The 27,894-nt window shown below is 42.1% G+C and overlaps 1 protein-coding gene across 3 annotated transcripts in view; it reads right to left on the bottom strand.

The window, feature by feature from the left end:
• The window catches only part of LOC130685628 (zinc finger protein 1-like), a 40,739-nt gene that overhangs the window by 8,674 nt on the left and 4,171 nt on the right, over positions 1–27,894 (bottom strand). Inside the window, exons 3-4 of one of the 3 annotated variants that reach the window (XM_059494649.1) lie at positions 12,003–12,456; positions 11,684–11,838 (exon numbers count right to left, since the gene is read on the bottom strand). In XM_059494649.1, the coding sequence (XP_059350632.1) occupies positions 11,684–11,838; positions 12,003–12,456 (609 nt within the window). Of the gene's footprint in view, positions 1–11,683; positions 11,842–12,002; positions 12,457–27,894 lie in introns of all 3 variants that reach the window. The other 2 variants (XM_059494648.1, XM_057508956.2) reach the window with 2 other exon arrangements.

Raw genomic sequence — 27,894 nt, forward strand, 5'->3', positions numbered from 1 at the left:
TGATGCGCTAACGCATAAATATACAATAATATACACTCACACACAAGACAGTGTGTCGTACATGTATATATCTGTATCAAGAAAATAGACAGACGCTCGACGATGAATCGAACCGGTGACCTTACGAGATGCGGTTGAGGTCGTGAGTGGGAATAAGGATGTACTCTTGAAAGACGAGATGTTGGAAGGCCGAAAAGAAAGACACGCTTTCTTCCAGCCACGAATGAAGCAAAAAAGGAGGAGGAACTGCTGCACTGTTGAAACTAAACACATCTGTTTCCAATCGAGTCTTTTAACATGTACGTTGAATACAGGAGTGTGTGTTTCTAGTGCAGGCTGCCCTCTTGATCTTTCGCTGATTCTGTTTCTATCATAGGTGATGTCATGACTCTGTTTGCAATGGTTTCGTTACATTCAAAATGTGGAGAGAAGGCGGCGTCAATTACGAGCTGATGAAAGGGATTGAATTGATTCGATCTTTGAACAATAATTCTGCGCGGCTCAAAACTGAAGTAGAAATCGACAAACAGGAAATGGTGGGTCATCGACGGTGAATCACCGCGCGCCAAGGCGAAATAGGATCGAATTCAAATCAAACGGGAAATGGAGAAGAATTTTTTTTTTAATGCGCAACGAAAGCGAAAGGTGGTATCCATCTCGCGTTAATTAATCACGTGTCCAGTGGTTGCACAATTGCAAGCTAATGATGTCATATAGCAATTGCACTACCACTGGGAAACATGACTCATTTGTATGGATTGTGTTTTTGAGGGTCATTTCGTCAAGGGTGTGTGTGCGATGTTTGACTTTTTGAATTTCAGAGAAGAAGGTGACACGTCAAGGGCTTAGCGCGCCTCCTTTTTCTCACTCGATTTGTTGACAATAACAACAAAGTCCAAATGGTACGAGATCCAAAAGGGGAGTTGCTTGGCTCCAACTTCTCTTTTTTTGCTTACATTGAGGCAAACTTGCATGTCACATGACGCCCAGTGTCGGATGACCTTTAGTCATTGCTGTTGGACAGTTTCAGAAAGTCAGCAAAGGCGCAAGTGATGCACAGAATGCGACGCACGATTTTCTTGGCTTGTTTCCTCTCGTTTTTTTTTTTTTTAATGCGACCTTTAAAGCCCTTACAGTTCGACCACTCCTTCGACACTCCCCGTACGGTACGTAAAATGTGAACTTGTTCACGCACGCATACAAAAAAAAAGAGCCTAACAAATCAAGAAGATCTTCCAATAAACAAACGATCCCTACGAACTCGCCAAACAGAAATTGAGGGGAAAAGGACAGATTAAAATCGTTTGTGAACGGGTCAAGATCGTCCATGTTTTTATCCTCGTATTTCTTTTTGTTGTTATTTTCCTATTTGTTTTTTTTTTATCTCGAGGAAGGATTTCTTTGACTAGCAAATGTACGAGTAGTATTGCGACAGCCACTGTTCCCTGAAGACCTTTCTTTTTTTTTTTTTCTAGGGAAATTTACAAGTTGTCTTCTACCTTTTTTAAAAGGGCCCTTGTCTACTAGGAAGTCCCCGTATCAGTTTTGTCGGGAACAAGAAAACATCGAATAAACAAACAAAAACGAGACAGGACAGGGGAGGGGGGAGAGTTTTGAGGTTGGCCGGGCAATTGACTGAGGGTATATCTTGACCAACTGAAGCGGGACGAAATCGGCGGACAGAAAAGAATACTGTTACGTACAGTCAATCGGGATTTTGATTGGCAATAGCCGAGGCCAACAGACACAACTTTCGGGCCTTGTTTTTTTTTTTTTTCTTCTTCTTCTAAAAGGCAGGATAGCAAAGGAGGATCTCCCAAGAGTGTGCTACGATACAATCTCCCCCTCTGGTTCTTCTTCTATGCCACGCATCACTCGAATCGAAAGGAAAATAGGGAGATCTGCTTCAGAGCTGGACAGCAAGCTGGGGCTACTATTCTTAAATGTAGAGCATGTCAGGATCATTTTCTCCTAGAAATCCCGCAGTTCATCGTCTCCCTAACGTGCAGAGCCCCCGGTGTTAGTGAGGGGATCTACCGGAGTTGATCGAGAGGAACAACAGAAAAAAAAAAAAGACAAAAAAAGCTTTCAAGGGCTAGGGAAAACTCTCCAAATGAAATGGCTCGAGAAAGATGTGTCAGTAAGTAAAACGAAAAAAATAAAGGCAGACCGGGAATCAGGTGGAAATGAAGCGAAAGAGAAAAAAAAAAAACAAACAAATGGAATAAAGGAGCCCCTGGACGGTGGAGGCAAGACCACATCATCCAGGGTCAAGAAGTGAACATAAGAGTAGCGAGTTGTGTATAGGAAGGAGAAGAAGAGTAGTAGGCTCTAGGGGAAGAGGAGACGGCCAAAGCGGATGGGCGATAGGATCTATTAGTTTCTGGACAACAGCCGCTTCAGATTGCTGTTTCTCTACCATCAAGTCAGGAGGCTACTTCCTCTTATACTCCTCTCTCTCTCTGTGAAGGTATATACTTATCTAACCATTGCCGAGCTCCATTGCATATAGAGAAACTGTTGTTGTGTGTCTTGCGGTGTTTATTCCCCCCCACTCTTGACTATCCTGTCCGCCTTTCTCCATTTCAAATGGGTTTTTCTTTTCTTTTTTTCTATCTACGTCTTTGACCTGACTCATCTTGTACACCACCATTTCTGTAGAACAATCTCAATCAAACAAAAGTCTCTTAATGTCCCGCTTTCCTTCCTGCCTTAGAGAACTGAGGGCTGTTTCTTCCCTTCTTTAAAAAAAAAAAAAATGTGTATCAACCTTAATTGATATTACTTCATCATTGGACACGATCAACGGCCGACAAAAAAAAAAGGGGGGGGGGAGGCTATATCGGATGATTTATGTGAGAATCGAGTCAATTGACCAGGCGACGTGTTCACAATTGAAACTCTGATTGAAACAAATGACCGTCGCCAACTGTGGCCAGCCATTTATACTGGCGTACAAGAGCGAACTATGGGCCAGCAGCAGATGGGTAGTCGTGCGGAGCCAAGAACAACAATAGCCGGGAGCAGATTGTTACTATACTAGTAGTCACACAACCACCCCACCCAAGTGTGGTTCAGCGTGATGATGTCGCTGTTGAAGTTGATCGGTTTAATGGCCCGATTCAGTGCTAAAAAGAAGAAAGAGGAAAAAAAAAAGAAGGGTCTTCCCCTCCCTGTAATATATACTCTGTCTCTCAGTATGGTCTACTTCTGGACGATTATTAATGGTCAAAAGGTCCAGTCAGTGGCGGCCAGGAAAAAGAAAAAAGAAAAAAAGAAAAAGAGGGGAGGAAACTCTATCGTTTGGGCGCATCCTGAAGAAGAGGCTCCCGGACCCTGTGTTCCTTATCCGCTTCACAGCCGGGCAACCAAACAAACAAGAAAAAAAAAAAAAAAAAGCCCAGCAGGTTGCTGCTGGTACAGTCCGGACGAGACCGATTACCGATGTAATAAATGACACGTCATCGTCTCATTCTCGGCGGCTTCAAATGGCGTCCAAAAAAAAAAATTACTTTTGAAACATCTCCCCCCCCCCTCTCTCCCGTAAATGTGACCTCAATCAATTATAGCATTGTAATGCTATTTTTAAAAAACACTTCTATTTTAAAGCCTCCTACCATAAACGACCCGGGACATTGTACATTCAATTCCCATAATAAATTCGAGTGAAAGTTGAAAGTTTTGCGAACGAAATTTTGATCAAGTTTACGGGCTGATGGGCACCCCGAGTGCCTATCACTTTTTGAAGACACGGCTCAAGAGTGCGAGAATCTCTCTTCGCAAAGTAAAAATAACAACAACATAAAGGGGGGGGGGGGGTGAACAAAAAAAAAAAAAAATATATATATATATATATAAAAATCTCCACTTCCAGCACACGGCTCTTTTCCTCTGCAGTGCCGCATACTACACACACATTGGGAGTCTATCATCTAGGAGCACTCTGTTTTCGCCTGTCGCGCGCTTCCCACGGTCCGGCTCGTGCATAATGCACCGCCAGGGCGTTTCGGGTGCTCCTGTTTCGTTTGCACCGAGCCCGCCCTTTTTTCTTCGATACGTTGTGTGTGTGTGTGTGTGTGTGTGTGTGTGTAGGACAGACACAGGGGCACTACAGTTTCGAATCGACGGATTTGAATGTATTTGTCATCTGCTGCTGCTGCAGGAAAAGAGAGAAACCTCTTGAAACTTCACGACGATTTTGGCAGCTCGAGAGGATCTTTGGGTCGAATAGGCTGAATGAAAGGGAAAAGCAGACGAGTGGATAGGAAGAAAAAGAAAAGAGGAAAAAAGAGAAAAAACGGATATCCGCACTTCGTACCTTTTCCCAGACCTTAATTCACTTTCCGTGTTTCTTACTCGCTTCTTCGGCCGACGACAGCGCGCCCGCCTTTCAGAAAAAGAAACCACGCCCGGCAACCCTCTCCTTTCACACGTTGCTGCATATACACGCAACCTTTATGGCGCGTGAGAAAAAATAAAAAATGCGATCTGCTTTAACCTCCTCCAGCAGCACATATAAACCAACCAACCAACCCCTTCCAAAACGTATTGTAACAATCCGTGCGTCTTAATCGACCTGACAGAATTCCCAGCCGGCTTCGTCCCACCGCCATTCAGAATCACAAAAAAAAAAGAAAATGGCAAAGGAAAAAGGAACAAGAAAAAAAAAAAAAAATTATTTTTAGCCTTAAGGTTCAGGTGTTAGCGTCACTTAAGTTTTGAATCCGCTTGCAGCAACCGAATGAGCTTAAATCTTTTTTTTTTTTTTTAATGAATTTTTTAAATCAAATAATATCGCAATCAAACAATTCCAAAGTCTGTCCTTTTTTTCTTTTGCTGGTTTAGAAAAAGAAAAGGGCGACGAACTATTTGCAGAGATTTTTACAGCAAAATACAAAAAAAAAAAAAAAAAAAAAAAAAAAAATGAAAAAGGCGGAAGCGAAAGCCAATTCAAAGTCTCTGACGTTTTTCACAACTGGATGCTTCGCATCCCCCGCGTGAACGTCGGAGCGATATCCGGCAGTGTCTATGTCGGCTATAGAAAGGGGGGGGGGGGGGAGGGGGGGGGGTTAGGACTGCCGGGCGGTAGCAGCAAAGTATTTTCTTTTTTTCTTTTTTTTTTCCACTACATTAATTTTGCCTCCCGTCTCAAGTTTCCTCTCATCTTCTTTCCACGAGATGCTGAAAACTGAGCACTACGTCAGTGTAACACACCATTACACCTTGCCGGCTCAATCTCCATCGGCACACGTCTTATCTTTCCTCTCTGCTCTAGTCCCCACTTTTTTTTCTTTTTTTTTTTACTTGGCTGCAAATTCATCTCTCGGCCCGTTGTTTTAACATCTAAATTGATTGCGCCCTGAAGAGAAAGGGGCTTCCATAATTTACGAGCGCAACGTCAGGTGCACACGACCGGAATCAAAAGCTGGAAATCCTTTAGTGGCAGTGGCAGTTCGAACATTAGTTGATTTGAGCATTGCAGGCTACCCCCCCGCCGTTGCCATTCAACTGTCTATACGAATACCACTGCCTTCGTCACGGAACAACTTGTACTCATCGTTCTCGTATTAGCATCACAAAAAAGGAAGATGGAAACACACAAGCGAATGAGAAAAAGAAAAAAAAAAGCTTTTCCCTTTGAAATTTGTCGGCCGGAAGAGAGCGATCATTCTGCGGACGATGTCTGCGGCTGACGGAAAGCTTGTCCTTGTGTATAATAGTCGAATAATCTTCCGCTGAATGATTATTAGAATAATTATTGGCGTCTATGCGCTGCCACAGACATGAATATATGGTAATTCAATACAAGCAGTCAACAAGTTTACCATAGCCGGACAAGTCTTAAATGCTGATTTCAAATTCAAACATTTCTTTTCTTTCCCCCCTACCCCCAACGAAACCACTTTCCGTCCATCAACCACGAAAACGCAAGAAGATACACAATCGTAGTCTACTGAATTTTTTTTAGCAGAGTTGATGACCCAACAACGCCCTTTTATTTTCTTAGGGGGGGAGGCACTCCGGGTAGAACAAAAAGAAGATCCTTTTTGTGGTCGGGTGGTACGAGCGATCTGGGTACATTAATTCAAGTAGCTTTTAGACAACGTCTAACATGTGTTATTGGGCGGCTAGTTGCGCTCCTCCTACCACTACAACACAAGATTCATGTCGACAGAATCTAAACCTTCAAGATTGCCCATTGGAAAGAGAAAGAAAAATCTTTTTTTTTATTTTTAGGTTGAATTGAAACAACGAACCTCTTTCTTTCTTTTGCAATGTGTCTAACTTGGTAAATAACCAAGTTCTATCTAAAGAAAAAAAAAGAACTGGGGGCGGGGGGTGGAATTGCGGCTTTAAACGAAACAAAGGTCACGTCGCGCACGAAAATCAAAAGCGTCAAGCAGAACAAAAAAAAAAAAAGGGGAAAGCGGTTTTGGGCAGAAGGATAATCAACTACTGAGATAAAAACAGAAAAAGGGAGAGGGAGGACAAAACAAAATATAAAAGAGAACGAAACATATCAAATAACACACAACTACACACGGTCGGATTTGTGTAGCTGTGTGCAGAATCTACGGCAATCAGGACTTTTAGTCGCGGTGGTATGGCAAAAGTGAAGTAGCGAGAACATCCCCCTCTCTCCTATTTATTTATTTTTTTTTATTCTCTAGATGCTTTTATGACCCTCAGCATCAAGCTTCAGCGGCCATTATCATAACCCCATTGTGTACTAGAAAACTAGACACAACGAAAACCCTCCCACCACTATAGTCTCTCCTACTACTCCTCCGGCTGCTCTTACAATAATCATAATCATAATGTGCACAACCTCAACATGTAGCTTCTATAGCCTCCTCCCCCTCCTTTACTATGGGGGGTTACGAAGAGAAAGAAGAAAAAAAAAAAAAGGACAGTATAGTCTGCAGCTCTTTTTTTTTTTTTGTAGTAGAAATACAACGACTACTTACGTTACTGTACACATCCACATCGGAGATACAATAATAATCATAAAGAAACAGATAAAAAGAAGATCCCCCCCCCCCCCCCCCCTGGTGTTTCACCAATAACTCATTATTAAGAAAGAGGGGGAAACAAACAAAACAAAAAAATTGCGACCATGGCGAAACACACGACCGTTATTACATAATAAACAATAGCAGAAAACAACCATCCCTACTTGTAACTTGTACGTAGGCGTATACCTTTCAATACCGAACATTGTTCGACTTTGCCAGATACGAATCGCTTGCCATTTATCGCAAATCAATGTTTAAAACAAAGGAAAAATCCCATTACTTCAAAAAGGTTAGCGTATTAATAGAGCTGTTGCTAAAAAAAAAAAAACCGCCAGCTATTTAATGTTCCAAGACGAGCCAGTATGGCTAGAGAACAGTGAATGTGTATATGTACGGAAGTAATGCGACGGTTGGGCTGGATTGTTGTGCTCAGCCTGGCGTGGTGATTAGTCGAATGGAGAAGCCCCCCCCCCTTCCAAGTCTCTCGAAAGAAAAAAAAGAAGTAAGACATTTCAGTAGTGGCCGTAGTATTACTACTGCGACTACTGGATAAAAAAGAAAAAGAAAAAGGACAGCTCCATAAAAAAAAAAAAAAAAGTGTGACTGTGTTGCAGGGGAAGACTAGAGAAAGCGAAGTAAACAGCTGGCCAAGTTGCGGAATGGAGTTATCGTTAATGTTGCGGTAATCAGCATTGTTCCAGCCAGTCAGGGAAAAGAAAGTAAGAAGAAGCTTTTTGGGGAGTGCGGGGTGGGGTTGGGGCTCTATAAAATGAAAACAAAATGGAAAGGCTTCGCGAGCATGTGAATAAAAAAAAAAGTCCATGTATAAAGAGGCGGGCATTAAGTTGCGAAAGCACAACATCAGCTGAGCGTCATCGGGCGGAAGAGGAGAAGGTATAGTGCGACTTTGTGCCGGTCGAATTAATGCTCAAACACACACACACACACAATCAGGAAATGGGGAAAGAAAACGAAGAGAAAAAAAAAAACCAACTTGATAATAACATTGCTGTTTAGTATGTTCCTTCCATCATCATCAAGCTGCTCCATCTTAACGTCAGTCTTTAAAAAAGAAAAAAAGAAAAAAAAGGGAAGACTCTCCAACTATAGCAATACAGAAGGAGGTGTACTAGTCAAGAGTCTATACTAGTCAACTCGAAATCTGTGTGTGTGTTTCGAGTCATGTCGGGTTGATGGGTGGGAGGAGGCGAAAAGCGCAGAAGAGAGGGGGGTAGATCTTGACAAGACCTTTCGGAGGCTAGCAGCAAATGAGCAGAACAGTAGCAAGTAACAAACACGATGCATAAACATGAGAGGGCCAACATCCAGCTACTACAACTACAACAAGCTATTGCTCTACACATCGACTTGCAAAGAGGAAAAAGCTTTTGGCTGGTGGGAGCTTGTCACAGAGGATGACACGCCATCAAGTCACGGCTCGACAGATACAAAAAGCCATCATCTTTCCTTCTTCCTCTCTGCGCTGCAAGAAGTCGGCCGTCTCCAAAGACAAACAGAATATGTTAAGTATAGATCTATTTATTATGCATCTATTAAAAACACGCACGCACACGAAAAAGATGCAAGAAGCTTACACATCTTTTCCTCCCACCGTTTCTAACGAAACGCTTCGACGATGAACGACATGATGGAGAAGCTTCATGACAATCAAACCATTCCTAGTAAGAACGGGAGGGGTCTCTAAACAAATCCCTGCGTGATCACCGCAAACACACATTTACAAAGAATTCCCCCACCCTTTTTTTCCCCAACAAACGGGAGAAGAACGAAGAAACAAAAATAAAAAAGAAGCAGTTATGTTTAGGTTGTCCCGCCGATGACGGGCGTTGCGTACGGGTACGTAAAGCGCCCCCCAATCTCCGGCGTCGGTAGCCAGGAGGATTTGCGCCATCATCAGCATATTGAGCTCTCTCTTTCTCTCCATCCTTACCCTATCCCCCCCCCCCCTCCTGCTTCTTTTCTTTCTTTTGTTGGATGTTGATGACTTGTGTATATACCTTCATTAAAGGGATTTGACGGCAAGAAAGAAGAAAAGAAAGACTGTGCTAACGCGGAACCCTATAGCACATCAATGCGGATCGATGCCTCCCTTTTGTCTCTTCGTTCCGAATCGGGCAGGCAAGTCTGATTTATTTCTAGGTTTTTTTTTTTTTTTCTTTGTATTATTTTGTTTTAAAAATAGGGACTCAATAGACATACAGTGTGTATGTATTCGGTTTCGAAAGAGATATTTATCCCCGTCAACCTCCCGACATACGATGGATACAAGAGCGATGCCCCCCTCCGAAACAACATTCTATATACTGTTGGGATATATGAATGTATGTATGCGTGTGTGTGTATCGTTCGCGGCTAGATGAGCACCAACAAAAAGAGACACAGACACACGGAAGGAGAAGGTTCGCAGCACAAGAAAAAGCAAGTTGCAAGAAACTGGCAAACAAAATCGAAAGGGAAAAAAAAAAAAAAAAAAAAAGAAGGAAGAAAAAGGTCCAGCGATTAGGTTGACTTTGATGGATCCGCTAGCTGCAATCCGGCCGTTTCGTATAAATGTGTGGCCTTTCCATTTTTTTTTTTTTTTTTCCTTTTTCAAAACAGGAAACTTCCGCTCTACACCACCACCACCATCATCAAGAATCGTCGTGCTTTCTCTCCTTTAGTACGAAATCACACACCCGTGCGATGGATGGAAGCGAAAGAAGGGGGCGATGTCTGTCGACGAGTGGATACTGTCTCACTTGATTTCCAATGCTTCCGCAATGAAATCGACGACAAAAGGTCACAAAAGCGTGACTTATACTAGTCCTACTTCCAAAGTCAAAATTTTTTTTTTTATTTTGAGGCTTAACCTCCGCACGCAAACGGTCGATAGACGGACGGAGAGAGAGAAAAAAGAGGGAAGTCGAGTTCTCATCACGCTCCATCACGGTCAGTGCGGAAGAAGATAAGACAGCCAGTGGACAACAATAGCAACAATAGGAGAGACGCATCAATAAAAAAAAAAACAAGTGGAAAGAAAAAGACAAAGAGAAATAAAATAAAAATAAAAAAGGGAGACAAAAGAAAACGGGCAGAGACTGAAGAGATCTTCCTTGGTAAGTAAAACCACCACAGGGATAATTAAAGGTCCATTAGTGTGTGTGTGTGTGTGTGTGTGTGTGTGTGTGTGGTTGTGTGTGGCGTTCATTTTCCCCCCTTTTTCTCCTATATATCTTACACCACTATAGCTGTACTACTGTTGTACACGAGCTTTGTTCTCTTCCAACAACTGCAAACGGCTAGCCACTGAATCAGTTTGGACGACAAATACAAAAAAAAAAATAATAATAATAATAACAAAAGCAAAAGAGAACAAACAAAAAAAAAAAGCTTTTCATTTTGTTCTTTCTACTTTGGTCCAATACCAACAGACTTGACCGCCGTGACAAATGACCTTAACCGAACTGGACGACAGCTGGATTTTCTGATATCCTACGGTTGTCCAAACTTTTGCTTTTGTTTTATTTATGTCCCTTTTTTTTTGTGTGTGTGTGTGTTTGTTCTGTTGCTTCTTTCATATACTTTTTGTTTAAATTCATTTGCCCATTTTATGTGATTATGCCTATGTATAAATATGTGCGACTATATCATCATAGCAAGTAGCCAGTAATGTACATATTAATCGGATTTCATTGGGGGCGGGGGGGGGGGGGTAAAAAAAAATAAATAGGCCAGTGCGGAGGAGACAAGAGAAAAGGTCATAACGTAAAGTGGATCGTGTCAGGGACAAGAGAAGAAAACAGAAAAAAAAAAAATAAAAGAATAAAAAACCTGCTCTGAGCGCGTTTCTTCGGATGGTGGAACACATAACACCCGTAATCGAATCACGGACCTTTCCCCTGCTGCTACTACTCTTTTAGACAACGATGAGAGTGTGTGCCAGACCCTCCCACCCCTCAACAGCTGTCATACTGTCGTCGACCATCATCCTCAGTCTTACTTCAAGCTATATACAACACTCCCTTTTTTCTCGTCCTCGGCTGCTAGACACTGGCCAAAAGGCAAGAAACACAACAGCAACACAATCGGATCATCTGGACGATGTGTGTACTGGCACGAGCTCAGCCCCCCCCCCCCAAAAAAAAAAAAGAATGAGAAAAAATAAAACAATATTTCGATGGTTCTACTAAAGATATACGCACATATCGCCTAATAGCATTGGCCTTTTCGCTTTAGTTTTTTTTTTGTTACTTCAATTTTGTGTTTGTTTGTGTTTGTTATCCGATCCCCACTCCGTTTTGGGGGGTGGGGCAGTAAAACAAGGCAGGATCTACGACATGTCAATGTTCCAATTCTACGACATCGTTCAACCGTTTAGTTCCGTTTGTTTTACGACGAATTTTTTCCTGTTTTGGAACGGGGTTAAAACAAGAAAAGCGAAAGTGGTGGAATAATAAAAAGGAAAAAAAAATCTGTCGGTTTGCATTGCTAGTTGCATCAAATCACAGAAATGAGAAAAGAAAATGCCGATTTTGGAGTTAAAAAAAAAAAAAAGATGACGGATGACGGGACGGAATAACTCGTGACTTCTATTAACATCACGGAGATTTGGGTGCGCGAAAAACACACACACACACAACACAAAAACTAGGATGGATGGAACTAACCTGTTTTGGTGCGGCTCTTGTTTTTGTTGGAAGGAACTCGTGGAACCAAAATGCCAGATGATTTCTTGCCACTCTTAATGGATTGCTCTGACGTGGGATGAATCAATCCCGATGGCGATTCCGGTCCGCCCACGTCGCCTTTGACCACCGACGAACTGCTACCCGTTTCCAATTCAAAAATTGAAAATAGTTTTTTTTATTTTAGATTTTCCAAAAAAAAAAAAATAAACTAGAAAAAAGATTGCATGGATCAATCTTTTACAAAAAGGAAAAAGAGATTTCTTTACAAATAAAAAAATAAAAAAGATGAAGCGTGTACTTGATTCGTTGAGTGACGTCGCGCGGAGTTGGGGATTGACCCTCGGGGGAGGTGGCATCATCCTCTTCTTCCTCCACCTCCTCTTCCTCGTCAACTTCTTCCGGTTCGGTGGCCAATTCGGCTTCTTCAACGTCGTCTTCCGGCCGGTCAACTGCGCTGACGTGGGCCGACTGCGGCGGACGCTGAAGGGCCGGAGCCGACGGCAGGAAATCAGAAGCGACAACGTTGCCCTCTCTGATGGCCGTGTTGTTTGTGGTGAACGAAGAGGAAGAAGACGATGAGGACGACGACGATGAAGAGGAAGAAGGAGAAGACGATGCCAGCAGTGGTTTGTTGAGGTTGTGATTGGCGTCAGACGATCCGCTGGGACTGACGGGAGCTACTTCTAATGTGGACGACATTATGGAAGACGATGTCTTTATTGTCGTCTCCTCTTCGCTGTGTGTCATCTCTTCTATTTTTTAAAAAAAGAAAAAGAAAAGAAGAGAAATTGAAGATCATGGTTCGAACCACCTGAAAATGAACAAGAGCCTCACAATCGAATTTTTAATGAATTTTTGGATCGGATTGAATTGAATTTCGATTTAGGATCGCATTTAGAAATTGGGCGTGTCGAATGCCCGCTCTGATTGTTGCTGCCTTTTTCAAGAGACATCGAAGTAACTGCACTTGAAGAGCCTTTTCAAGTGCTCGCAAACCCCCGGTGGCGGAAACGAGCCATCCAGCTTCCGGATCCTATAGACGCACGCATACACATTGATACATTTATCTCGGCTCTCTTTCTCTCTCTCTTTTTCTCTACATGAAAACGACAGGATTTCTCATGTTGTTTGTCCTCCATGTTCATCGCTACTGTTACTACATACCCGATGTATGGAATCTCCCTTTTTCCCAAACCGGATTCGCTCACCTTCTTCCGCCCCACCTCACTCTATTCCTCCGATTCTATACACACAAACATCAACCGGATTTTATGTATTTATGTTCTTTTTTGTGTGTGTGTATCTTTTGACTCGAACAGACAACGGTTGAATTATTTACCAAAGAGAAAATCCTTCCTTTTCTATTGCAAAAAAAAAAAAGTGAAAATCAAAATGGGGAAGGAATTCCCCGTCATTTCCAGCTGCGCTAGTTTAAAAAAAGAAAAAGACGTGGGGTTAACTTTTCACACAGGCGTAGTATAAAAAAGAAAAGAAAAGTGGGGAGAAAGAAATATAAAATATTAAGAGATCAAGAAAATGTGTACGCTATAATAATAAATCCCAAGTATAGTGGCAAAAAGGGGAGAACGGAAATCAACCCAAAAAAAAAAGTCCCTCTCCCCTTCAACAATCCCAAACGGGAAACACGGTCCCACTCAATCACACAGCGTCCCCACCGCTGCATTTTTTTTTCAAGGCCCGTGAATTTTCCAACCCGATTCTCTATATTCAGCGACAAGCCAGGAAATAAAAAAAAACAGAAATGAATCAAAATAATAATAGAAACTAACCCCCCCCCCTCCGTCGAAATCAATCAATAAACGAAGATATATGATTTTTCTTTTTCCATATTTCTCCAAACAAATCAGATGAAATAAAAAGAAAAAAAGAAATATCCGATTTCATCCGGACTGTGATGACAAAATAGGGATCATCATCTCTTATTCACGCAATGGGTGTATGGGGAGGGTAGCAGCGAAAGCCGAGCGCGTGAAAAATATCCATTTCAAAGATCACAGCAAAATGGCAGGAGCTCGTTGAGAAAATAAAAAAAAAAAGGAAAACGACATTGGAGATATGGCAAACGCTTTTGTCCTGATTTTTTTGTTTTTTGTTTCTTTCTTCTTTGAAAAAAAACAAACAAAACAAAACAGAGCCAATGTTTCGGTATAAAACTAAAAGTCAAGCCATAAAAACATCAAGATCTCTCGAATCAATTCAGACAGGGATTGAACGAGGTTCCTATCACTTTACTTTCTTTTTAGCCCTTAAAAAAGAGAAAGGAAAGAGAGCGCAGACAGCGGCCATCTATAAATATGTGTGCCCCTCTCTCTCTCATCGAAAGAAATGACGAGAGATGAGAAAGAATATGATACAACAAAGTGCTCAACGCGGAAGCGAAAGAGACCCCCAAAGCCTCGCCCCATTCTTCGACGAACCACCACCCTGAAAAAGTTTACGCTCAGCCGGACGTAACGCGCTCCGCTCGTCATGGCCGTCGTCGTTTGTGACGGGCCCCGACGTCGACTACGACGTTCGTTTTCTCTCAACTGTACGTTTTTGTTTTGCTCCTCGTCGCACAGGGGTCATCCATTTCGCTCCTGTCTCTATTGCCCTTATGTCCCCCTCTTCTTCTTTCTTTGTGCGTGCGATCTACCGAACATTTCTTTTTTTTTTTTTTTTGACGAACTAAATTTCGTTATGATGAATGTTTTTGAAAATGATGCGACAACTCGCATTGAATTACAAACAAACAGAGATTCATCAACATTTTGGCATTTTCTTTACCCTACCGGAGGGGGTCTGAAAAGATCAAATTCAATAAAGAAAAGTTGGGACGATCATCTGGCGTAAAGATAATTCTCAATTGCATAAGGGGGAACGAAACTGCGTCTGGCTTTTATATTTTGCTCTCCCCCCCCCCCGTCTAATGATGAACAAATCTCTCGGACCAAACGCAACCATCTTTTTTATATATATATATATATTATTATTTATTATGCGGAGTACGGTGCACACGGTATTTATTTTTATGATTATTGTGACCATTGTGTATAAATATGTATAAAAGAGAGTCGCCGCGCAGCGCAACCGTCCGAGAAAAACTAATAGACTATACTATGCCATTACACGCAGCACGGCACCACATACACTCGTACAAATCTACTGGCCCCTGCTACTGATTTATTAATATTACACAACCGGCGGGTGCAACGCGAAAAGAGGGGTTGGTTGCCTTGCGTTCCAAAAACGCAAGATGGTCCAGACACGACGCACACATTCTACACGTATTTTTTTGTTTTGTTTTGTTTTTTTTATCTTCGAAAGGAGGAGGGCAGTTTTTCAAGAAAGGTCTAAACACAAATAACGCCGTTTTTTGTTTTTTTTTGGTGGGGGGTTCCTTCTGTTGACGACAAATGGGACCCTCTGATGATGGGCCCATTAAAACTAACCAACGAAAATATGAAGGAATTTTTCTTCTTTCCATTAGGTCGGCTGAATTAAAACAACAAAAAAAAATGTCTTTTAACGCAAATAAAAAACAAAAAAGGGAAAAGGGAGGATGCATTATCCTGCCCATTGTTGATTTCTTTCGTTAAAAGTTTGTGTCGAGAACTGTGCGTGTGTGTGCAGATCATTAGCTGGAAGCTTTACGTGTAGTCGGGGCTCAATCCTCGCATCGACTACTCATCGCGATGACGTCTACTCATCAAACCTCTGCCATCAAATCCGACCTTTATTCCTTTCCGTCTCGTCTGTCTCGCATCTCCGTGTCTCATCAACTCAGGAAGCAAACAGCTATACAGTGTGCACACACACACACACACACACATATTTAGTCGAAAGTCAATCAATCCGATTACTGCTACGCGCTATATACTGGGGAGACGAGGCCATCGTGAAGACAAGTTGCAAAGGCTTAACATACGACTGAAACATGGCCCCGATCGCAACAACAGGAAAACGCATTAGCCAATACAATCTAATGGGCATAATATACTTTAACAAGAACCGAGAATTGAATGCAGAGTTACACGTCATATCGTTGCAATTGCACCGCACTTTCTCCCCGTGATATCGTTATATCAATCATATGGGGAGGGCAAGATGTGTGTTGTAAAAAGAAAAAAAAAAGAAGGGAGGAGGGACCCTCCATCTGCACCTCGATGATGGTGGCAGCATGGCCAACACCTCCTTCTTCTTTCCTCTTTTAGGGAAAGAAAAGCTCATGGAAGGTTCGGTGCTGTCAGCGTCCGGACGCCGACACTCCATCACTGACACACATAGAAAACGAAAAACGTGAAAGAAAAAGAAGGGAGAAAACGAGGAGCCAGGAGGTTTCGGCCACAGCAGTTGCCCTCCTTATTGGATGTCTAACCTTTTTCGCCTGCGACGTGATGGTAGTTAGCGGTCGCTGTGAGATTCGAACGAATAACAAAAAGGGACAGAGACAGAAAAGGCAAGTCGGACTGGACAAACTGAACAGCAAATAGACGAAATGATTTTCTTTTTTTTTTTTTTTACGGATATCGCCGTGCGTGAGCGTGTACTATGTAGTACGTATATAAGAAACAAGATGGATGAGGTGATGTGGCAAGAGATCAGCTGTCGGAATACCGTCTCGGCTAATTCGATACTTAGTGGACGCGAAACCGAGAGAAAAAAAAAGGAGAAAATCAATCGATTACAAGGAAATAGAAAAAAAAAAGTTCATCTGTGTAACGTAACCTCCCTAGAAAACATCCGTTCTATCGCGGCTCCTCCCTTCTTTACCGACTGATGGATGATGACTGTGTGTCTGCTGCGCCAAAAACCCACCCAAAACAAAAGGTAGTATAAAAAACAAATTCCTTTTTCGCATCGTCTTCCTAATTTTTTTTTTCTCTCTCGCTGGCAATTGATCCTCTGATTCTATGATGGGCCACACTTTCAATGTCGCGCGTACTAAATACGCGCTCCCCACCCCCACTCCGTGTCATTCTCTCTACACACGGTCTAGATATGGCCTATCAGTAAATATAACTGAACCATCCAATCATCCCAAAAAGAAAAGCTACGACTCAAAATAAAAAGGCATTCAGTTTTTCAACGTCACCAAAGCGGATTAGTACACCATGTTGAAACGATATCTTCCATTATACATTTGTTTCCCTAACCCCTCACAGTCTGCTCGCATACAACAGGCAAAAAGAACAATAATAAAAAAAATCACGTTCACAACACACGGTTAATCGTAAATAGTGAGGTTAGCTATCATCACGATTACAACGTCCGAGTCTTTTAGGGAAACTACATTTTTTTGACACGCCAATTTAAAAAAAAAAAAAAAATTAATAATTTTTTAAAGAAAGTCCCTCACTCACGAATTTGAGTAAAATATCAAGACGGGGAGGCATTGTAACTGTTGCGGTTTAAAGGGGGCGGGGGGATGTTGACGGCACTCGAGGGGGCCGTGCATCTTTAGTTTTTCTCTCGGGCCAGCTCGTTTCTCAAGTATCTAACCACAGTATACTCTGTTCAGAAGTCCAAAAAAAAACAAAAAAAAAACAAGAAAAGAAGCAGGGGGTAGTTGTGGTACAAATATACTCGTCGTTCTCTTTTTTACCGCCTAGTGGAACGTTTTTAAAGAGGGCACCGAGCGCTGCCGACGTCATTTGTTTTGGGTTCCCCTTCATCTACGAGCCAATGGACCTTATCATCAGTCCTTGCCTCTCTATTCAGTCTCGTCCAATCACTGCTTCACCTTATAAAAGACGTACACACACACACGCATCGCAAGTTTATTTTTAAAAGCACCATTCCAAAATTAATTGCGTGTCTATTTGATCATTTCATTTGAAACTACACCAGTGACTCTATCTAAGCGAAAATGTCTGCTCAAAGGGGAGGAGTGGGGTTCACTGGAGATATTGCGTCCGATGGCTATCGCTCTTTTTTTTTGGTTTGTGGACGGACGTAAAAACAAAAAAGGGAAAATGCTATTTTTTTCTTTTTTTTTTGCCTCACTATTGTTTGTGAAATTTATCCTGTTTGTATGCTAAACAATCCCCTCATCCCATTTCTTTCGATATCAACACTTGTGGTAGATGCATGGTAAAACAGGGCAACAAACGACTCGCCACATCTTTACGTCATCTTCCTCGCTCCCAACTCCTCCCCGGCATCTGAAGACAAACAAAAAAGAAAGCGGGGGGCTGCCACAAGAAAGTGAAGAGAGACTATAGTATTTATTGATGCGATACGCTGGTTGTTGGGGAATAATATAATGTCGCGTTGAACGACGTGCCGCAAAACGAAGTGAGAAACCGTACACACGAAAGAAAAAGAGGGAACCCATTGCGGCTACGAGTTTTGATCAGGCCAATAAATCACAACGTTATACTTGTCGTAGCGAATAGCTAGCAATTTCTGATTTCTCTTTTCCTTTTTTTCGTGTGCGTTAAAGAGGGGAGCAATGCATAACGCATCTTAAGGGAGGAGGGGGGGGGGGGGTTATACACAATCACTCCCAGCCCTTCTCAGCGATTGGGCTTTACCGGGCGAAAACAAGAGAGACGACAGAGGATTCTATGATGACATTTTTTTTTTTTCGTTTTGCATATTACTTTGATTCTTATCTTATAGTCCTCGATGTATTTCCCTTGCCACTTGCTTTATTCTTAGGGCTTAACCGGCGCCCTATAAAAAAAAAGAGCTCTTTGTGGTGTGTGTGTGTGTGTGTCTTTTAGTCGTTTTTAGATTGGAATCTTCCTATACCAAAGTTAGCCTGGATAGAATGGGTATTTCCCTTGAACTCGGGCGAGATTTTGTGTGGAAGGCAACTTGCGAGAATGTTTCCATCGGCCAATGGCAAAAGCGGATGGAAAACACTAGCAGGTAGCCGGAACAGAGAAAAAGGGAAGCAACCACCACCTGTTTTTTTTAACTCCTCCCTTTCCCTTCATTTGGGTGTACCTGTCCAAGGCCCCACCTTAACGGAAGACAGCTGTCATTGGTTCTCTACTTTTCGTCCAATCCCAAATAATAAAAAGAAATAAATTGTTCCAAGAAGAAATTCAAATCAAAATGATACAAGTAAGGCAGGGGAAGGAGGGAAAAAAAAATATGAAAAGACTCTAGTAACGTGCGGCAGGGGGCAGCTGTATACACATAACAAGACGGGCCAGCCCGGCTGGCAAATCAATTATCAAGCGTGCGGCTGACAGTTTTTTTTTTGTTTTTCTCGCTCATATAATTCCACGGTTGATTAGTTCAACTCGTCCCTATCCTCGCAGCAGCTAGCCGAGGACTGTTTCACATACCACACTGCGTTAATTGAATGTTTATAGACGGAGCAGAGTGTCTCGCAACGGGACGCAAGCCCCAACGCATAAACGACACACACAGAAAGAAGCAAACGAAAGAAGGTCTGTTTTGGCATCCAGTCAAAATTGTTTCTATCCGTTTAAATAAAGGCGGGAATCGGACGTTTAAAACTTGAACGAAGTGGGAAAACGTTTTTAGCCGTTGGTGATTAAGAAAAACTAAGAAGATGAATACGAGAACCACCTTAAAAGAAAACGGAAAAAAGATTGGAGTAGAAATACGCGGTCCAGGGGACTGAGAGTTCCAGCGGAGAGGGGAGCGTGAGAAAATGACACAAGACCAAAAGAGTCGAGTTACACCTTTTTTTTTTTTTTTTTTTTTTGTCTTCCATTTTCTACTGAACAACAAACACAAACGAGAAGAAAAAGTCATTGGTGCTTTTTGCCACTGTGCTCCGATTTCTAACTGGGCCCATCATCATCATCATTTTACCACGGCGCACTTTACGTACGGGGCGATGAGAAACGAAAGAAAAACAAACGTGGGGCATTTCAAAAACAAAATAAAGGGGAGGACAAAAAAAAAATGTTTCGTCTTTTTCCCTCCTTATTTATGTTTGTTACCATTGCTTAAGGGTTGCCAAGCGATAATAACAAATGGCCACAAAAAAAAAAGGGGGGAGACTAGGAATTAATAAGTGAAGATAAAAAACCAAACTCAAAGTCATCGCAAGATGACTAGAAGCTGTAAAAATCGAATTCTACTAAAATTATTGTTTAGCTGGACTAAACTGGGGGTGGTGTAAAATAAGAAAACGGCATATCCAGTCAACTGTAATAGAACGCCATTGTTTGAATTGATCAAGTGCTTTTGCTGGCTTCCCATCCGTTTGTTGTTGTCTTGAGCGTCAAGATCGCGCAGTTATACTACTACATCGTTTTACATCTGCGAATTGAATCAATTGAATCACATCCATATGAGGAGGAAGGAGAGAAGCTAATGCAAGGCGACAGGGCACCATCAAATCATCTCTTATTACTCTTTATACATTCGCCCGACCCATCCCCCCCTTTGCCACCCGTCGCTTCTTTCCACGTCACATCAACGGTATAAATAGATATGCATGTATTTGTAACATACACGTAACTCTGGCTGCAATAAAAACAAATAAAAATGTCTATACTCCCCAATGCGAGGAGAAACGAAAACTTCGCTCTCGTTCCTACGAAATAAATCGTACAATTTTATATATATTTCGCTCGAGGAAACGGTTTGTTGGTCTTTGGAGAGAGGGGATAAGCGTGAAAGAAAAAAAAAAGAGCTTTAAACTGTATTCAAAACGGACGGGGTAATAAACAGGGAAAAGACAAAAAGAAAAGAAAAGCTCGCAGATATACACAGAGCACTTGGAGATTGTGAGAGTGAGAGGTACTTGAGAGTTGAGCGTTTTTTACAACTCGAGCTCTTCAGGTCCCTCCCAACCACCCCCCCAGTTTGTGTTTTTATTTCGTTTTCTTTCAAGAATTTTTGTTTGAGAAAGAAAAGTCGTCGGACAGATGAAAGAGAAAGGATGTCGAGATTCAGTTTCCCATCGTCTCCCACGTAGTCGACAAAAACAGACGCAGCCACTCAACTTGCGAACGTATCCAAGCACAACATTACCCCACGTGAAGGTTACAAGGTACAACGGCGCATTTGCCCGAAACATCCAACCGCGTCGAAAGACGATGACCTTTCATATTTTTTTTTTTTTTTTTTGTATAATGGTGAGATGAGAAGGATTGCAGAAATGAATTTATACACCCGTAAGATTCATTGCAACATCCCGTCATCGTTGCTCGTCATCAAAAAAGAAAAAGAAAAAAGAAAACTCGACAGGAAATCAAATCAAAACAGGAATCCGGTCTTGATACGGGGCGACGGGGATCTGTTAAAAAAAAAAAAATGAGATACCCACCCCATCTAGCGGCCGTTAGGGACACCAACATTCGTTTTTTTTTATCAAATAGTGAGCAGTACTCAATCTCATTATTTTAACAACATCGACGACGTAATGTAGCAAATTTACATTTCTTCCATTGCTATCAGAATCGTCTAGGCAGTTAAGATTCCGCCTGACTACAATAGTCAAATACATTATCGGCTTTGTTTTTTTTTTGCCCTTTCTCTAGAGGTTCAAACAGTATTTCACAACACAAGTAGACTAAAATAATAAAAACAAATGTTATATAGGTAGACGCCGTCGCAAACTGCTGGTGGAGTGTGTTTATATCTATTTGGGTGGGGCCTGTATTGTCGTTGAAGAAGGAAACGAGACACGGGCCGTTTTTCTTCCCCTTTGTTTAAACTTAGTCCTCCCCCGTAAGTCTTCGCATCCTTTCTTCCCTCCGCGTTGCCACTGGTTTTATGACTCTGCAAAAGGGCTTCACCGATTGGTTAGGAAACAATAGCCCGAATAGAGCAAAAAAAAAAAAAAAAGACCCTCCTGATTTAACGGTCAAGGTGCAGACCTTATTCCATCCCATCGCGCACACAAAAGAGTCCCAATTTTTTTTTTTTTTTGTTCTATTCAAAAAAAAAAAAAAAATATGGATCGTAAAAAAAGGAAACAGAAAAAACTCGCCGACCGGAACAATTTATGATTATGATTTTCTGTCACCAAGCTATGTAGCAATAAAAAAAAAAGAGAGAGAGGGAGAAGAATAAGAATAAAAATAGAAATCCCCCCCCCCTTTTTCATCCACCTCGTTCTCCCCTCTTCACGTACGCTCCTCCCTCTCGTTGCTCCCTGTTGTGCTCACCGCCGCCGTCAGCTTGGCGCCAAGGGATGGAACCTGTCTACTACCGTTACTGTATACTACTATACAACCGGTTTCCGCCTGTATACCTACTACGCCCCACCAACCCCTATATACGAAGAGCAAGAGAGAGAGAGAGACATGTGTGTTTCCTTTGTTCTCTTTTTTTTTCCGTTCCAGTACGAGCCCAGTTGGAAGATTAGACGGACCAATCCGGTGAGAAGGGTACGTGCCGTTTACGGGTTGCCTTTTATCACGGACTCTACACCTGTGTGGTTCGCTCACAGGTAGATGGGCTTTCCTCATTGGACGAACTCGCACTTGTTCGCCACACCCCTCTAAGGTCTTGACTTATCCCTAAACAGGTGCCAGCTACCTTTCCTTTTTCTTTTTTGGTAAGCTTCCAATCCGGATGGATTCATTCGAACTGTCATGCAACGGCATCTTGAATGTTTGGCAATCATTTGAAAAACGAGATGAAGAAGGAGAGCAGGTGAATGTCAGTTGCGGCTGTCAGAGACGGGATTCCATCGACTAGCGATGGCGTAGGTTTAAATGAGAAAAAGAAAAAACGGAACAGCAAAAGTTTGGCATCTTCAAGTGGTTTTTCTTTTTCGCTTTCTCTGGTTCGAACTGGAGAGACAACTGAAGAAGCGGTGGGTGTAAATAGAAGGCGGAGGGAAATACATATATAAAATAAGGCGCTTGCACTATGTATAACGAGACTGGGAGCCACTTGAAGGGCGCGAGATGAGCGCGCTCGCAGTCAGCAACAGCTGCCAAGAAGATAAAGTTCCCGTGTGAAAATGGGCCCCAATGTTTTTGCTGTTGCCCTCATTTTTTTTTTTTTTTACAACCCTGTACGGCTGTGGAAAATGAACGACACAGAAGGACAGGAAGACGCACAAGATATCAATGTAAACGCTTCTAATCAAATCCAGCCAGTCGCCTTAACAAAAATGAGACCAACAATTTTCGATAAAACTTGTGTGGTCTTGAAAGGTCTGACGATGACATCACTTCAAAAATAAAAAGTCTGGACAAGTTCAAAACGAAAAAAAAAAAAAAACATCACCGGACATTTCGACCGGTTTGACCTACAAAACGATGCAGAAACGATGACCAAGAACATCTAGAGTCTACCTCCCCCACAGTGATGAGTATAAACAACAAGCAGTAAAAAGAAAAAGGGAACAGAGGAACGAAGATGCTGCGAGACGGTAGACTCCCTCCCCTCTCTGTCATCCGATATCCACCAGCACATCTTGATTTCATTTTCTAGAGAATAACTCAAAGAAAACAAAAAAGAAATGTCGCCCTCATTTTTCTCTTTTTTTTCCAGCGGTTAGAAAAAAAAAGAAAGAAAGAAAAACGGTCAATTTTTAGACAAACAGCTGGACGCGCGATTTAATGTCCCCGAAAAGAAAAAATTAGGAAAAATTTTATTGACATCCTGTTGTTGATTTCGAGTTTAGTGGAATGGAAGAGGAAAAAATTCTACAAAGTCATTGGCTCTGCTCTCCGTCGTGAGTGTTCCGTGCGGGAGAAAGAGATAAGATTGATCACGGATGCCGGATCTCCCCCCCCCCCCCCCGTTGTGCCATCGAGCCACCGTTGCCTATAATTCTCTCTGCATCATCAAGTGCGTGCCCTGATATATATAAAAAAAAAAGATGGGGGGAACAGACGGGAGGTGGCAAGATGCAGGGAAACAAAAAAGCGGCAAACTGCATCGTGAGCGCGTTCGATCCGTTCGTGATGCATCGTCGTCATTTCCTTTCCATGCCATCCCCCCACTTTCGATCTTTTTATTCCTGACGATTGTACTACACTACCTCTTTTTTTCCCCTTCCTTTTCACACCATCCGGCACCTTCATATATAATCAAATGTAGCGGCGGCGGTAACTTACATAACCAAACAAGGGAAATTTGGAACGATAAGATTTCGAAGGGAGAGAGATGAGGGGGGGGGGGTGTTAGAAGAAATAAATCCTGTCGACTCTCAGGTCTAAATTTTTTTTTTTACTTCAATTGGATTTATATTTTCAACTTTAGAAAAATCGTGATGGATGATCGGTTTATGGAAGACAGCATCTCACTCTATCGCGCCTTTAAGAAAAGGGAGGGACATTATATAATAAATAGAACGAGAAATAGAAAAAGACCAAGAGAATAAATCAAATCCGGCTGCGAGCTCAAGAGTTTTTAGGCCTCAGCAGGGCGGGGCGGCCATAGAACAACGATGGACGGAATACATTTCCAGCGCCAAAAAAAAAGGACACCAGAGAGCATTATAACGCAAAGGAAGGGGTACCAAAAAAAGTAAAATAAAATAAGAGCTGTGGCCCACTTGATGGATGGTGGATCATTTCCAATTCAATCCGAGAATGAATCACACAGTAGAGCATAACGAAACATGCTCCGCACAAAAAAGTGAGAGATAGAAAATCGGAAGAGACTACGCTTTCAACGAGTTGGCTTAAACCGGAACTTCCGCAACACTGTATACATATAGAGTATTTTTCTTTTTGTTTAAAAAAAAAAGGAAAATCAGCAAGCGTCCCGACAACACGCGATCAACAAAAGAAACTATACGGAGATGGATCGACTCGAATCGTCAACTCAGCGAATCCCCCCCCCCCCAGAAAAAGAAAGCAAAAATGTACCTAACTTTGTGACTCGATCTATTTTGAACAAATTACGATTAGAAATTCCGAAAACAAAAGAAAAATTCTCGAAGCACCCCCCCCCCCATGAAAATCGATTTAGATAAACGGCAAAACAATTGTCGTTAATTAAGATCCCTCCTGTGAAAAACTCGTTACAAGAGCCATTAAGTTATATTACAGAGAAACCTCCAAATTTAAATATAAACGCCATTTTCTGCATTTCCTCACACCAAAATAAACGCGAAAAAAAAAATTTAAACAAGAGAATAGGAGAGAAGCGGTTCTTTCATCAAAGAGGCTTATGCAACGCATATATAACGGGCCTTTATACTATACGCCACGGAGTACACACAAACGTCAGATTTCTTTTTTTTTTTTTCGAGTAGACGAGACGAGGATTACGCACCTCTCTCTCGATCGGCCCATGAGGAGAGTCAATACCTTTTGAATTTTTCCCATCTCTCTTTATTTTTTCTGTTTTGATTCTTTTAAAGCCGGACACAGCCAACCGACGCGGCAGTAAATAACCATAATCTCCCAACGTAGGATAGCTCACATATCGACAGCAGGTGCATTCATCGAACCTCTCTAGCGAAGACAAGAAGAACAGGATCGATACAACCCCCCCCCCCCGCTTTTTTCAAGTTCTTATTCGCCTATAACACACAGAATGCACATACTGTTCGGGTCCATATAAAGAGTGGACCATGAGAGACCAACTGTGCGGGGGCTTTTAAAACTAAGTCCGCAGAGCGCCCACGACCTCGACTTTGTTTGATGGTTAGGGTTGAAAAGGAAGGGCCTTTAGGACGATCCTTAAGCATCTCGCAGTCGCCCCTGCGTCTTGAACTGGCAATACCTATAATAGTGGAAACAGTTTCAGCGGCGCCCGCATATAGAGGCAGAAGTTTCGAATGGAGCCCCGCCGTTGGCCCCGGATGTGAAAACTTGACGAGGGGACTGGCCATTTGAGATTACAAGACCGGCGTTGGTTAGTAGTGGCTCATTAGCGATGCAAGTCATTGCGCAACCTGGGGGGCTTTTATCCAGAAGCCAAAATCATAAAGCGTCACATAGACAAGCTCCTGGCCGTCACCCCATGTCCGTTTCTCTCTCAGCACTTCTACGTACACGCACTCCATGTCGGATGCGGCTGATTTCGTTTCCTAGTTTGACATGTCATCCATCACGTGAACGTCAGCATTTTCCCTCAGTCTCTTCCTAAAGAACGGATCTTGCAATCTGATGAAAACGGACGCATGCCTCCATTTAGACTGGGCCGCTTCAATGAACTCGACGAGTGGCCAGAAAACGAAAAAAGGAGAAAAAACTTTTTCTTTCTTCGGCCTTGCAAATTCAATCAAAGTAGGGGGAAGGGAAAAAAGGAGATAAACGTAAACGTTGGCTCGAGAAAAACAAAACAAAAGAGGAAAAATAAATTAAATGGAAGCTCTTAAGGGAGTTGACTGCCGTAGCTGAGGTATTTATAACAGGCCGGTTTGTCTGTAGACACACGCGCGGGCTGTTGTAACTACCGTCTAACACAATGATTGGGGAAAAAAGACGCTGGGAGGAGGGTCTTAAACGCGCGCAGGTGTTGCCATCCATCCGGAAAACGAACTGACTTCGGTCTGTTTTCGTTGCGTCGCACACGAGTCGTCAAAACTTGCAAAAAAAAAAAAGACTTTTTTTTTTGTTCTCAAAAGTACTGAAAAAAAAAAGAGAATCCAATCGAAACACGCACCGGTCGTTGGCAAACCGACCAAACGGACTGACAGAATTCTTTTAAGAGAAAGAAAAAAACAAACAAACAAACAAACAAACACGAATGTTTAGGTATCGACAAGGAAAACTCTTAATTGCCTATCTATTTCTATTCACAAAATGCAAAGAAAAATCGTATCGAGTCGAAAAGAAAAAAGAGAATCGTGAAATGCGTCATTAAATGTAACGTGGAAGAATTGAATCGAAAGCCAACGTAATTAAAATGAGGTGTTGCTACGCGATCGGAGAAGGGACTTGAAAAAAAAAAGAGGAGCGCAATGAGATTTTTTTTAGCGGTAATGCGACGTTAACGAGATCCGATCAGCGTTGAAAGTCGAGACACTAAATTTACACCCAATAAACTCATTCACACGGCAGGCAGACGTCGTTCTTCACTTCCTGTAGTCTCAGCTCAAGACCAATATATACAAGGACATCAACTCTCTTCGGCGTGTAACGACGCCCCTTTCTTTCGGCCGTGAACTTGAGACTCGGTCCAAAAAGGATTCGGATCGTTTGTCAACCACAAGTTTCCTAATTCATTCTAAACGCAAGGTTTTTATTTTTATTTTTAGAAAATTCATCATTTAAAGGCGATCAGATTGAAATTAGTTAATCAAACAAATTGCGCATTGTATAGAGAGAAATGGCGTTATGAATCGAATGAGATCAACCGATGCAGAATCGCTGGGTTTAAAAATGGATTGTCGATGTCGGCGAACAAGTCCAATCTTTCTTTTGCTTTTTGCTGAACACAATAAAAAACGAAATAAATAAAAACAAACAGGACGAATATATGGAAAGAGAGAACACGATGATGAAGAGACGTAGAAAGAGAAACGCCCCGTACACACAAACCCGTGGGTGCATTTCCCAATGTTCGTGTACACACACACACACACACACGGGCAAAAGGACTCGTCTCTCGCTTGCTGCTGATTTCGTTGAGCATTTCGGGCACGTCTCCAGCTGTTCGTCCTTTTAACCCATCCCCGACTCCCCCACCTTCTTCTCCTTTTCCTCTCTCTCTCTCTACATTTCTACTGTGCCAGCAATCCACCACCCCTCATCCGGCGGGAAGTAAAGAGTAATTCTGTTTGCTCTCGTTACACTTTCTACCCATTTCTCTCTCTCTTTCTCTGTCGATAAAAAAAAACTCCTCCCTTCCCTGTGGCTAGAAAGGTTTTTTTTTTCTTTAGAGGTAAGATCAATTCCATGCAGGTACAGCCGGAATTCCGTGCTTTTTGTCACACATAAAAAAAGTAAAAACTTTGCATTCGAAATGTAAAATCTAAGAGGGAAAAAAGTTCCTTCCTTTTTTTTTTTGGATAACATTTGCATATTACGTGATGGCAAGCAAACGACTATGGTAAAAAAGAAAGGACATTTCGTTCGCCTAATCGACATGGAAAATTCGCAATTTTTAATTAAAACTTTCGACTACGTACGAGCCGGAGGGGCAAAAAAAAAATATTAGATATATTTCCAAACCAAAGGGGAAGAAAACACGAGAATATATAATAAGATCGGGACAGAGAGTCGGAAAAGAAAAGAAAAAATCCCATACATAGGTAGTCATCGTAACTCGATTGCTGTCAATCCTCATCCGAGCGGGAACCTTTTTACACGATCCAGCGGCATTTGGCGTTCAGA

This window comes from Daphnia carinata, chromosome 3, assembly GCF_022539665.2.
Source record: "Daphnia carinata strain CSIRO-1 chromosome 3, CSIRO_AGI_Dcar_HiC_V3, whole genome shotgun sequence".
NCBI classification, from domain to species: domain Eukaryota; kingdom Metazoa; phylum Arthropoda; class Branchiopoda; order Diplostraca; family Daphniidae; genus Daphnia; species Daphnia carinata.